The following is a 12,452-nucleotide window of genomic DNA, read 5'->3' on the forward strand; positions in this document are numbered from 1 at the left end:
CGCTAGCCCGAGAAGCAGCCAGCAGAAGAAGAAGAAAGCAGGAAGTGCTCGCTGTTCCTGCGCATGTGATACCGCTCATTTATTTGTTCATGCCAGAGCAGCATCACTGTCACTAGTGTATACCGGTGTTTAAACAAGTTATCACTGAAGGCTGAGACCCGGGTTTTGTGTTGGTGACAGCATTTGGGTGTCGCTGTGGTCTCCAGTATCCCGAGTCATCCCGGAGTGGAAATTCCTAACGTCTCCTCTGCGGCACGTTTCTGTCTGATTCAACAATGATCAAGGAAAACCGATGGAATATTCCCCCCAATGCGCCTGCGTGTATGGAGAAGCAACTTTGTGCAGCTCAGTATCGATCAGGTATGTCGTTGGACAAGTTAGTGAACACGTGGTGCCGATGCTGAGTTAAATGTGACTGTATATCCATCGTTGCATGCTATTCTTAATGTGTGATACTTTACGGCAACTACCGAGAGTCACCATCAGCCGGATAAGAATCGCTTTACTGTTGTTATACTGGCCATTAAAGCTGTTTCTGATGCTGGTAACTCAAGCTTGAGCTTGGAAATGAGGCTTCAGAAGTCCAGTTTTCAAACCCATTCATTTTTGTGTAAGGAGGATCCGTTACAAGAGAAGTGTAGCAGTCTTGGAACGTAACTACAGAAGTTGCTGCTGATACGCAAGTTTTTGTTTCTATAGCAACATTCGACCAGGACACAATGAAGTGTGTTATTCTCTCAGTTACATGTCTCTCAGCAGGTGTGGCGATGACACTGGTTCACTGTCTGAGACTCCGACCAGCAGCAACCTTCAAATCCATGTTCCCATTCGATCCAGAATATATGTATATTTTTTATTACTAGTGAAGTCCTCTGCTGTCTCTCCTCAGATGGCACCTTACTGCTCGGGGCCTCCAGCCTGATGGGCAGAAACTGGCAGGGCTCAGTGTGGATCTATAGCAACCCTGAGCAGGCCCCGAGTGAGGGCTTCTGCAAAGCTGGTGTGCAGACTGAGGCGGGCGTGTCCGATGTGAAGTGGGTTTCAGAAAAGGGAGTCCTGGTGGCATCAGACTCTGGTACGGACCTTTGTTGAAAAGTCAGCCACTCAAGAGTGGTCATCTCACCCTTCTGAATGGTTGCAGGTGCTCTGGAACTCTGGGAGCTTTCTGAAGATGAGAACCTCCTGGTGAACCGCTTCACCAAACATGAGCACGACAACATCGTCACTTCAGTCAGCCCCACGGCCGGAGGCACCGGTGCTGTGACTGGGAGCATGGACTGCCGGTCAGATGCCTTGACTTGCACACACTGTTCAAATGATGCAATGATGTTGCTTCTAAAATCGACCTCTATGAAAATGTACGTCCTTATTTTGAGTCGCGGCTGCTCGTTGGAGCTAGCGAAGAAGAAGAAGCAGATGATATTGTCTGAGTCGCTTCTTAGCGCTGTGCCATCGTTCCTCAAGGAAACACAGACACGTCAACAATAAACACGTCAGGGTCAGATCCATAAAAGTAAGGTGAGAGGAGGAAACAATTCCTCACTCTGTTGTTATGAGGAAACCCTGGAGGCTGATGCTATAAATCAACAACAGAACTATGTTAGAATGAAGCAGTGAAATAGATTTGATTTGGAGCGCAGAGAACGTACCAGCACAGCACCTGAAGACATGGTAAGAGGAGTGGATCCAAGGCACTGGTGCTGAAGCAGAGTTAATCCTGCACCACAGTGTTTTCCCTCCCAGTAATAGGGGTGATTCAGAAGGCTGAATTAGTCATGATTAATGAAATAAAAAGTAAATTAAAAAGTAAAAGCAAATTTATATGTGAATAATCTGTGTTATTTATTTTTGGAATCATTTTTTTTTGTATTTATTTTTTCTCTTTAGAATTAAAATCTGGGATCTGGGTCAAGAGTCGGTCATCACAACATACAACGGTAAGAGGTCATGGAAAGGTTTGCTCAGAAGTGATGTGATATTTATATATCAATAAGTAAGATGAGAGTAGGATGAATGTGACTCTGATGAACTGTTGCAGCGCACACGCAGGCAGTCAGCTGTGTGGCCTGCAGTCCGACAGACCAGTCTCTCTTCGTCTCCTGTGGTCAGGTAAGATTCACGTCACGGTCATGTTTCCGCCGTCAACACTGTCCAACGAAGGCGTATCCTCCGAGTAACACGTGTTTGGCAGGACGGCCGTGTGCTGATGTGGGACAGGAGGAAACCGAGCAAACCAGCATCAAAAATAGGTGAGAAACCTCAAAGTCTGAAATGAAACTGAATTCTTTGGAAAAAAATAAAGCACTGATGGAATGAAACTTGATCTGCATCAGATTTAGAGTCTCCGATCTGCTTCAGCACCACTGCAGCCTGGCACCCACACCACAGAAGTACCATCGCTTTCGGTAAGAGGTCCAACCTGGGTGACCGTTGCTGGGGTTCTCCATAAGATGTGTACACACTATTGTCCCTTTGGTAGTGATGTGTTCATGAGGCTTCATGAAACGGTGTCCTCATTGTCAGAGCTCAGTGGGGGGGCACTCTTGGGTTAAAAAATTATTTGCGGTTGCATTGAAAATCCACTGATTCTAGAGCAGATAGCGCCATCTATTGGGCTCTGAAACAAAGTAAACTGCTTCATGAAGCCTCATCAGCCTCATCAGTCCATCATTACCCACTGGTTTTGATTTTAAATACACAGACCTGAGGTCCTGCTAATAAATACGACACCAGTGTTTGTATTTCTAGAGCTCCAGACTGGGACCTGATTTGGAGGCAGTGCCAGTAAAATGTAGACCTTCTCACTCACGTTTGATGTGTGTGACCATGCAGCTCACAGAAGTTGTCTGCTCAGCGATTTCTCAGGCTAAATGGTCACTAGAGGGAAATGAGGAGGAACTTAACACCAGATGTTGAGCTGCTTGAGTCCACTCTGTATATTTATTTTAGTAGCACAATATTGTTGCTACTATATATATATATATATATATATATATATATATATATATATATATATATATATATATGTTGCTGTTTTCCCAAATTGAATATTTGTGGTTGCAATATTGATGAAAATAGTCGTGATCATTTTGACCGTGCTACAAAAAGCTGTGTTTTTTCATGTCTTGTGATCTGCATTAAATTGAATTTTATAATTTTATAAGTCTTCTGTATTAGTGGTGGTGTTTATGGAATATAAACATAGGGCATCAACTCTCAATAACTGTGATTCCATACTGCAAGTCAGTCTCTGCTTGGACTGAGGCCACTTCCTGGCTGAACTTGATGCTATTCCTCCACGTGCTCCTCAGGCGATGAGCTTGGCAGAGTGACGCTCAAAGATCTGCAGGGAGCAGAGGCAGCACGCGTGGAGAACATCCACAGTCGCAGGGTCAACGCTCTCGCCTTCTCCACACACAGGTGAGAAACCTTACTCATTAAATCGACGGCTTCTCTGATGTGTCGTCTCTTCCCAGTTCCCCCCTGCTGGCCTCCATCAGCGACGACTGCTCCCTCTCTGTCATGAACTGCCAGCTCAGAGAAATGTAAGCGTCAAGCATCTTATTCTGAAGAACCGTTTCTGACGATGTACAACCTTTCTGGTGCAGACACAGAGATCGGAGACACAAGGACTTTGTCAGGGGTGTGGCTTGGCTCCATGGAGGGTCCAACACTCTGACCACAGTGGGGTGGGATCACCTGGTGCTTCACCACACGGTCGATCCAGCTGCCGTAGCCACGGCTTCAGCGTAGAGCCGACAGCCGGATCAAAGTCCATCACGGTCATCCAGTACACGACTTCAGTCGACAGCACTGTGGAAAACATTCTCTCTCCCACGCTATGTAGCGCTTTCTTTGATAAATTGCATCACTTTACAATAAAGGTCATCTTAAGCTTGAGGTTTTTCTGTTTGTGTAGTTTTCCTCATACCGAATATTTTTTATTTTTATATAACAAATGTCATCTCAGATCATGTGAATATCCTGAAATGTGTTATGTCTGGATTAAGAGAAGTCTGAATTGTGAAGAAACTTTTATTTGGCAACAAAAAAACTACAGAACATGATAAATAAATTCCCTGAAATCTCTCCACCTTCAAGTATTTTTTTAGCATAAAGGCAGCAAATATTAAAAACACAATGCATGATGTGTTAAGTTGATTTATTCATTATCTCCCACCAAGATATTCACTCCTTATAATGTTATTTCCTTGATGTAATGCTGCAGTGGCTGAAAATGGGAGGTAAACTACCAATAAACAACATCGAAGCACTTTTCCTGAAAAAGGATCCAGTGGGAAAAGTTCTGTGCAATAAAATGTATTAAGCTTAATCAATATGAGGAAAACAGATCTAAATGTGTGTTTATTTTTGGAATATTCAAAACAATTTTGTACAATTTCTGTAAATACAATAACAGATGTTCTGATTTTATTAGCAGGCACTTGTGTGTTTCAAAGCTTATTAAATATCCGGACTTCGGTTCTTAACACGTACATCGAAATATTTACATCACAGGGAGTTAAAATGACCAGCACAAAATGCAACAATAAATATGGGAAGCAGTCTGGATAAAATGATGGGCACTTTTAAATAGAGCTTCATGATGGACCTGTAACAGTGATAAACGGGGGGAGGAGGGGTCATGCCATTGTAAACCCGTTAATTTCAGGAGGATTACAGATAACTGGCACCGTGTGTGAAGACGGTGAAGTGCTATGATTGGAAACGTCTTCATGTAGAGAAGCAGCATAAACATCCCTATCGGTGTTGATGGCTAAACGAGACTGACAAAATTCTCTCCAGTTTGACAGCCTAATACTGAGGAGACTTCCTGGTGAACAGCCATTTTAGTTGCATTTGTTCGAGCTTTGGACGACGTTTTCCATTCTCCCTTTTTATCTTCTAAGGTTCTCCTTTTCTGACCAGCGTTATTGGCTGCTTGGTTCCGGGTCGCACCGTAAACGTCATCCCATACTGATGTGTGGACTGTGACCCTCTGCTAGAAAAGAAAGAGGGATCATTTATTAAATATTCCATTTGGTTCACCTGTTACCATCTGAGTCTTGGTCCTACCTGGACTTTTTCTTTGGCAAGGACTCCTCACTCTTTCTGGCCACTCTGCCCTGCAGCTCTCCCATGTCCAGAGTCGCCGCTCGATTACTCGTATTCTTTGGTACTGCTGTGGAAACCGCTGGTATTTTGTCGTCTTCATCGGACAGGGGGTTCCCCCAGTCGTCCGAGTCGTCCGGCTCCTTCACCGGAGTCATCTTCTGGTCCATTTCCAGCATCTTCTTCTGTAAGATGCTTAAAAGCGTGGCCTGACTGGGGGAAAGGTTTGTCGGCAGTTTGTTGGGCACCAAGGCGGCTTTCGTCAGCGCCTGTGGCTTTGGCTTGGCCACCTGAGGCGCAGGTTTCGGAGGGGCGGGGATAACTAACAGTGGTGGAGGTGACGGAGCTGGAGGGACTGGGGCAGAGTGAACGACCGGAGCCTTTTTCACGGGGGGGTCGGGTGGACGGATGGAAGGGGGGGGCTCCATTATATCATCAAAATCCTCAAATTCCGGTGGTGGTGGAAGCAGGGGCATGCTGACGTCTTGCTTCACCTCAGGCTGTGAGGGCTGTGGCGTTGTTCGGCCTTGCTCAACGACATGATTCTGAGCGACTCCTGACTGTGGACCTGCTGGTGTCCTCATGACGTTGGCTTCTGGAGCCTGGTTTTTGACCTGTGATGAGCTGGGGACGTTTGAAGTCTGATTTGGCAGCTGGACTTCAGCTTCCCTGGTGGACTGTGGTGCATCTAAAGAAGTCAGTGAAGAAGATGAGCTCGATCTTGGGGAGCCAATGAAGGAACTGGCACTTGAATCTACTGGGGCGATGGCAGCTTTGAGTCGGTCGGTCTTGATGTCGTGGTCGTGTGAATGTGTTGCTCTGTGCTTCTCTCTTTCTTTGGCAGCCTTCAGCAGAGCCAGAGGAGAAGCCGCCCCTCCCTCCCGGGGCCCGTGCGTCTCAGTGCTCTTTAGATCACGCAGTTTTTTATCCAATATGGGACTGTACTTGCCTGAGAGGACCGAGTCGTTGCTGGGAGCTAAGGTGGTATTACTCGTGGTGCCTTTTAGAAGGTGTGCAGAGGTTATCTCTTTACTCTGGTGAGGTTTGTTTATCACTGGAGGAGTGGACACTATCACTGTGCTAGCCTCTTTGACGGGGTCAGGAGGGGGCGTGTGGGGGGGCGGGGTCACATTTTGCAAGCTCTCCTTCAAGTTTTTTCCGTCGTTGAGAGCAGGCTTCACAGGTGAAGACACAGCGGGGGGGTTTCCATCCACCTGGGAATTCAGGGAGCCAGAGTCCTCTAGGAGTAACCGCTGCTTGGGCCTTGTCGCATCCAGCCCACCGGGATCTGCCGTCTTGGGTGCACTGAAAGTTTTTGCTGTGTTTTGGGGATTAAACGTGGACAGAGTGGGGGTCTGCACAGGGGGAGGTGGAGCAGGGATATCAGGAGGGAGCTCGATGTTCATGATGGAGGAATTTCTGATGGGCTTTGGAGGCGGTGTCTTGAAGGACTTGCTGTGCCTTTCAGTTGGGGGCTGCGGTGGCGCAAACTTAGGGTGCTCAGGGACCTTGACTGGCAACGGGGACACTCTTGGCAGTGAAGACACAGAGCCGCTGGAGCAGGTGGACGGAGGCTTGGGGGGTGCCATCGGAGGGGGTTTTAGGTTAGATAGATCCTCATCCATGCTCCGTGCAAGTATAGGAGCAGGCATAGACGGAGGCTGGAGAGCAGCCAGCTCTGCACTGCTCAGCTCACCCATGAAGTCTGGTGGAGGGAGGATGAAGGTCCCAGGGGGCGGAGGAGGAGCCACAGATGGGGGAGGAGGGACAAATATTTCATCCTCCTCAAAGTTAAATATACTTGATCCATTGGACATTCGCTCGCTGACAACTGTTGGTGTAACACAGCAAAGCTTGGTGTCAATTCTTCATCGTAAACCCAGACAAACACAGAGCTTGAGGTGCTTCATATACCAAGTGACACACTACAATAGAGAGAAAGCAGCTCCCTTTAACCCCAGCCTGTGTCTTTCTGAAACAGGATGCACTGTCTTGGCAGAACGTCCTTCAACGGGTAAAAATCTCAAGCTCTTTTATGTCACCATTAGCAAGTTTTACTGTGATTAAGTAACTGGATTATAAATGTTTACAAATATTAATGGAATGATATTTACTCCCTTGAATGTGAGCACTCCCTCTTTGTGAACCTGCCTTCAATCTGCACAGCTTTGACAGTCCACTCACGGAGGCGATTGAGCAACTGGCTGGATAAACATTTACCTGCTCCACATTCTATTGATCTGACTCTGCTCCGGCACTTGACCGAAGACGTACAGGCAATGATTGGGCTGCTCACCCGTGTGTCAACAAGAGTCCTGCTAGCTTGAAGATAAACGCCGCTCACCTGACCCGTTGGTCTTCGGCCCGTTGACGGAAGGGAGGACGGGGACGGTGGGCGTCGGGACAGCAAACCCTTGAAAGCTGTCATTGGTGGACTGAGAAAAACAAACACCCGCATTAGAAATCTGGACAGGAAAGAACATTTAACAAGCAATTCACTTTAGCAACTACTGAGGAGTGGACAAACCAGTTTCAGCGGAGCTAAATGTTCCCCACAAAAGCTTTGACAACTCACCGGCTCAATCGCTTCACCAGTGAACTCATAGCTCAGTGTGAAGTCAGAAGGTTGTCACCAGCATCTTTTTTTTTCTCCTAATAAATATGCTGTTTTACAGTCCACACTCTTGACTCATGTGACTCTTTAGGAGAGTTTGGTGAATCAGAGGAAACACCTTCTATTCATCCGAATGTGGCCCTGTGGTTCTGAGAGTCTGGCGGAGTCGCTCTGTGTCTGAGAAACACCTTGTTGTGCTCAGCGGAGCCTGAACGTCACTCAGAACAAACACGGCGTGTGTTGACACAACACAAATCCGCTAATGTGGCATCAGCGCTTCATGAAGGGCAGAACACCACCTCAGCGAGGAAGACAGAGGCACTCGGGGTGACATTTATGGAGTGGTTTGTGGAAACTGAGCGAATATTGTTGAAGTACAGGATAATAGTTGAGCCTCTGTCACGGATCCACTTGCACTTCTTCCTTCTTGGCACCGGAATGACTCTGCACCGCAAGTGAGGGTGAGTCAATTCTGCTGATGTGCCACTCCCGACATGCCACAGACATTCACCGAACACTCCCAAGTAATGAGGTGTGTGTGAACCCAAGCAGCGATGAGTCGTGTGTTTATATCAGCACCATGACAATAGGCTCATTACAATTGTGGAGCTGCAACTTCAACTCAGAGTTTAAATCCTGCAGTGGCCTCTCACAGCAGCTGATGTATAAATACAGTCTGATGTTCATATCAGATGGAGGAAGAATGCTTCCTCACAAGAAGCAGGTAGGTTGTGCAAGAATACAGTGGAACAGACTTGGTGTTCACAACTACGTGTCCACTCTATTGATGCATTATCAGCCGTATGGCACAGGCTTGTGAATGTAATAGATTCCAAAGGCACAGGCGGCTGCTGCTCACAGATGGGTTCAAGGGCCAAGCAAAGCACGTGAAAACATCAGTTTTGATGCCAATGAGTAATGAACAGTTGAGATACATGACAGATTTGCTTCCATTGTTGCGTCACAGTGGAGACAAATGCCATGATTCCAGATGAAAATGGCTACCAAATATACTATTTCCATACCCCAAGTGTGACACATAGAGTTGCTGCAAATGACTTGGCAAACACACCCACCTTGCCACGACCTTTGAGCAAGATCATCTCTATTTAGTTCTTTCTGTGTAATTGAGTTTGACGTTTGACTTTGAATAATTAACATGAATACATCACTCAGATGTATTAATAGAGGGACGTAAGTCTGGCATCTCGACTGTAAAAAGTGCCATCGAGGGAACAATGGTGGGTGTGGAATCATTATTGCTTTTGGATCAAAGGTTTGGTTTTAAAAGTATTACACTCTTCAGCTGTATTTGGAAGGATCGCAGCAAATACATACGTGCAACTGTTCTCAACAATGGAACCTGTTTTGAGATACATTTTTCACTCTTTTTTTAACGCTTGACTTGTTGGACGGAAACTGAAACGGCGTCCAGTAAAGCCATTTGGCCACTTCTTAATGAGGCTGCATATAACTGGGCGATAAAACAAGACGACTTACTGACGTCAGTCAGTCAGCGACATACTTACCGAGTGATGTTTGACTGTAGGTCTGGCTCGAACACTGGCAGTGCCGGACTCCACAATAGGTGGAGACCCCAGAAACACCTCCACAACATCTGGTTGGGAGAAAAAAACACACGATCAACTTCACATCTTTAAAGAACTTTGGTTTAAAGGAGACCGTTGTGACAACGCTTCAGTGTCACCAAGTCTTACACACACGTGACGGAACCACGTTCACCAATCTCCAGGTTATTCAGTTTCAAACCTCAGCTTCGCCAGTACCAGACGGGGAGGGACCTGTATTTGCCTTTCCTCCAGACCCCGCTCAGACTCAGCAGTCGCTCCCTTCGCAGCAAACATTTCCCAGGTGCCAGTTACACAGACATGACCTACATTGCACCTCACGTCCAATCAAGGAGCTTTTCCAGTGACTGGACTCAGAATCAGTCAGTGTCACAGCAGCAACTCGTGACTGTTGTCGACTAGTCGCCAACTACCCGAACATAGGGGCATATGACAGGACAGACATGCCAGGAAGTTGGATCATAGTATTTAAAACAGTAATGATCGAAAATCCATGTAAACTGTTGTAAACACTTCAATATTGCCAAGTGTTGTTTTTAAATTTTATATTTATATGAAAATGTGTGTTGTGTCCTTTGATGTGTCCTGCATGAAATGAGTTTTTTCAGGTGGCACTGGCCCTATAGCCTCAGCCGTTCGTTCTCTTACTGTGAAGAGGACAGTCGACCCACGATCCTGTGGTGTCCACCATGTCCACTAGTCATTGTGGCCTGAGTGACGACGATATGAGTGATGACAAACATATGCAAAGTGAAGGAGGAGGAGTTAGTGTGACATCACGTGGACTCAGTGAAATGCAGTAACACGTAAACATACATTTTTTGTTTTGTTTTAAACCGAGTTCATCAGCCATTTTTGTAGTCTTTGTCACTCTTTCAAGGGTCTGTTTCAAGAAAGGCGGCCATTTCGTTAACCTCAACAAAATGGTAAATACAAACATGTAAGATTTTTCTTTTAATGCAAAGCTACTCTTCTAGTATGTGAGTGAGAAAAAAGAAAAGAAAAGAAACAGTATGTCAACACTGCTATTAGGCTTTGGAGACAGTAGTGGACATAAAGTCACTGATAAATAGAGCTTTGAATATCATTTAAATATGGGCCTCGTGATGGAAATACTGGCATATTCAACAAGGAAAACATGAAATGACCAATATTAAAGCCAAACAGAGATGCGACAAATTCTAACAAACCTTGAGAGGTAAGAGGTTCAGTTAACTTGTTACTTGGTTGCAAAATTCTGCTTCAGTGAGCGAAGCTAAATCTAATAAACAACTGGTCATGAAAGTCTTGAAGCAAAGGCAAAGTATTGGCAAGAGGTTTTTTTTAATGACAGGAAACTGTAAATGCTAACGGAGATCATAAAACTCCAGAAAGGTTGAGAGGCAGAAGACTTTTGTGCCGTTCGTTGCCTGGAGGCGTCTTCAGGAACAAAATGTCTGCTAAAGAGGAATACATCAAAACATGCCAAGGCATCGATCACAAGCTTCTTGAAGACGGATCACACGTCCTGCATGGAGCAGCTCCTCCACTCATTCCTCTGTCAGACACGTCCAACAATGACTGATGAGAGAATGTGTCACTTGCACTGCGGCTCCTGTCAACCCTCAATCACGGCTGAAGACACAAGAGCCACAGCGTTCCTTCCCAAGAAGCTTTTGATGGAAAACCATTACCTGGCAAGCGTCATATCAAAAAGCCACCCCACGGTGGCTGCAGCACACGGGCCACTGAGTGTCAAACCAGTCTAACCAAATGAAAGGTTTCCAGAAAACACGCCTGACAGATTTAAATAGTGGCCTTTCTCATGTTGCAGCTTTGCAAAGCAGCTGCCCTGGTTTCCTGCTTTCCCCACAACATGAAAAGATAAGAAGGTTGATAACAATACGGAGGGTGTTTATGGTCCATCCTGGCGGAGGACTCGCACTGCATTTTCTGTTTTAGCTCGCCATATCCGAGTAAAACTGAAGTGACCAGCCTCAACACTAACACAAAAGACAACTGTATTAGCAACACACTTCATCATAAAAACGTTTTCTGTGAGCAGGTCGGTGTTATTCTGTGAGTCCAAATTGTTTTGACATAGTCATAAGCACAAGAGTAGATCTCTCCGATTTGACCCCCCAGCCATAACAAATAAGCTATAAATAAATTATAAATGAGGATATGATTGTGACGTAGTCTCCTCAGTTGCAACATCTAGTAGCTTAGTTAGAGTATATCAACGTCATATTGAAAATTTTCGTTGGAAATTCTTCAGGGTTGGAACTAGTATTGTTGACCACAAACAATTCGAGGAGATGGTGAAAACCACACACGAGGAAAATGACAACTTAGAAATGAGTTACACGGAGGTGATGCGCCAAACACGATCTGCGCTCGGAACAATGTAAGTCACAAGTAAATCATTTCTCCGTCCCTGGGACAAGACGCGAGCCAGACTGATCTGTTGACAGGTCACACATCACGATCTTCACGATCTGAATATATCACGTTCTGAAACTGCGGACACTTCGTGTCTGGATAGGAAACAAGCCCACAGTCCATGTCATGATTGAAGTCCTTCACGGGAGGTTCTTACCCATGTCCTTCATTTTTGTGCCAGTGTCGAACAGCGACTGGTTCTTTCGACTCAAAAAGTTCCGCGGTCCTTTCTTCATGGTGGCAGAGACGCGACGACGAGCTGACGGTGGGACGCGGAGAGGTGCGTTAAATCATCCTCGTCGGCAGGAACGCCTGACCTGAGTTGGACCGGGCTCCGAACACCTGACCGGACTGAACCGTGCTCGCCTGAAAATGGAGTTAGCCCCGCCCCCTCCTTTCACTCTCCCGCCTCGGTCGGACAGGTACAGGTGACGCCTGAGCCACCACCTCACGTCAGGCTACTACACAGTTACGACTCCACTGTATAAGGACATGGCGGGACGAACTGTAGATTTCATTATTTTAAACAGATTTATATTTAAAAAATCTCATTGTAAAACTATATTTGTGACTTTGTTTTTTTGTTTTCTTTTGATTTTATGACGTTTTCCGAAAATAAATCCATTATTTCTTCGTATTTGAAACATTTTTTTATTATTATTATTATTATGGTGTTTTTATTTGCCAATATAGAATAAAATAGAAGCGAATGAGGA

At 45.7% G+C, this 12,452-nt stretch overlaps 2 protein-coding genes across 3 annotated transcripts; one reads left to right on the top strand and one right to left on the bottom strand.

The window, feature by feature from the left end:
* The first annotated feature begins 4 nt into the window (after nucleotides 1-4).
* wdr77 (WD repeat domain 77) lies at nucleotides 5-4,089 on the top strand. Its single transcript, XM_053867256.1, has 10 exons — nucleotides 5-360; nucleotides 890-1,075; nucleotides 1,142-1,283; nucleotides 1,888-1,937; nucleotides 2,039-2,109; nucleotides 2,192-2,249; nucleotides 2,334-2,405; nucleotides 3,312-3,420; nucleotides 3,477-3,545; nucleotides 3,609-4,089. Exons 1-10 carry the CDS (start codon nucleotides 276-278, stop codon nucleotides 3,751-3,753), a joined length of 987 nt encoding a protein of 328 aa, XP_053723231.1. The 5' UTR covers nucleotides 5-275; the 3' UTR covers nucleotides 3,754-4,089.
* A 310-nt stretch (nucleotides 4,090-4,399) lies between these two features.
* LOC128760180 (uncharacterized) lies at nucleotides 4,400-12,090 on the bottom strand. Of its 2 annotated transcripts, none has more exons than XM_053867255.1 (5): nucleotides 11,894-12,090; nucleotides 9,256-9,344; nucleotides 7,457-7,547; nucleotides 5,077-6,943; nucleotides 4,400-4,999 (listed from the first exon to the last, which is right to left on the bottom strand). In XM_053867255.1, the coding sequence occupies exons 1-5, from the start codon at nucleotides 11,970-11,972 to the stop codon at nucleotides 4,906-4,908; spliced, it is 2,220 nt and encodes a 739-aa protein (XP_053723230.1). In that variant the 5' UTR covers nucleotides 11,973-12,090; the 3' UTR covers nucleotides 4,400-4,905. The 2 variants fall into 2 exon arrangements, with proteins under 2 accessions (XP_053723230.1, XP_053723229.1); XM_053867254.1 differs by having other exon boundaries at nucleotides 4,400-5,002.
* Between the last annotated feature and the right edge of the window lie 362 nt (nucleotides 12,091-12,452).

This window comes from Synchiropus splendidus, chromosome 6, assembly GCF_027744825.2.
Source record: "Synchiropus splendidus isolate RoL2022-P1 chromosome 6, RoL_Sspl_1.0, whole genome shotgun sequence".
In the NCBI taxonomy this organism is placed as follows: domain Eukaryota; kingdom Metazoa; phylum Chordata; class Actinopteri; order Syngnathiformes; family Callionymidae; genus Synchiropus; species Synchiropus splendidus.

What these genes read in the sequence shown, in the direction of transcription:
- wdr77 (XM_053867256.1), top strand. Translation starts at nt 276, where the DNA reads ATGATCAAGGAAAACCGATGGAATATTCCCCCCAATGCGCCTGCGTGT. An exon ending in CCTGGTGGCATCAGACTCTG is followed by an intron (nt 1,076 to 1,141) that starts GTACGGACCTTT and finishes GAATGGTTGCAG; the next exon opens with GTGCTCTGGAACTCTGGGAG. An exon ending in CTCGCCTTCTCCACACACAG is followed by an intron (nt 3,421 to 3,476) that starts GTGAGAAACCTT and finishes GTCTCTTCCCAG; the next exon opens with TTCCCCCCTGCTGGCCTCCA.
- LOC128760180 (XM_053867254.1), bottom strand. Translation starts at nt 11,972, where the DNA reads ATGAAGAAAGGACCGCGGAACTTTTTGAGTCGAAAGAACCAGTCGCTG. An exon ending in CACAAAAATGAAGGACATGG is followed by an intron (nt 9,345 to 11,893) that starts GTAAGAACCTCC and finishes TCTCCCAACCAG; the next exon opens with ATGTTGTGGAGGTGTTTCTG. An exon ending in TTGCCAAAGAAAAAGTCCAG is followed by an intron (nt 5,003 to 5,076) that starts GTAGGACCAAGA and finishes TTTCTTTTCTAG; the next exon opens with CAGAGGGTCACAGTCCACAC.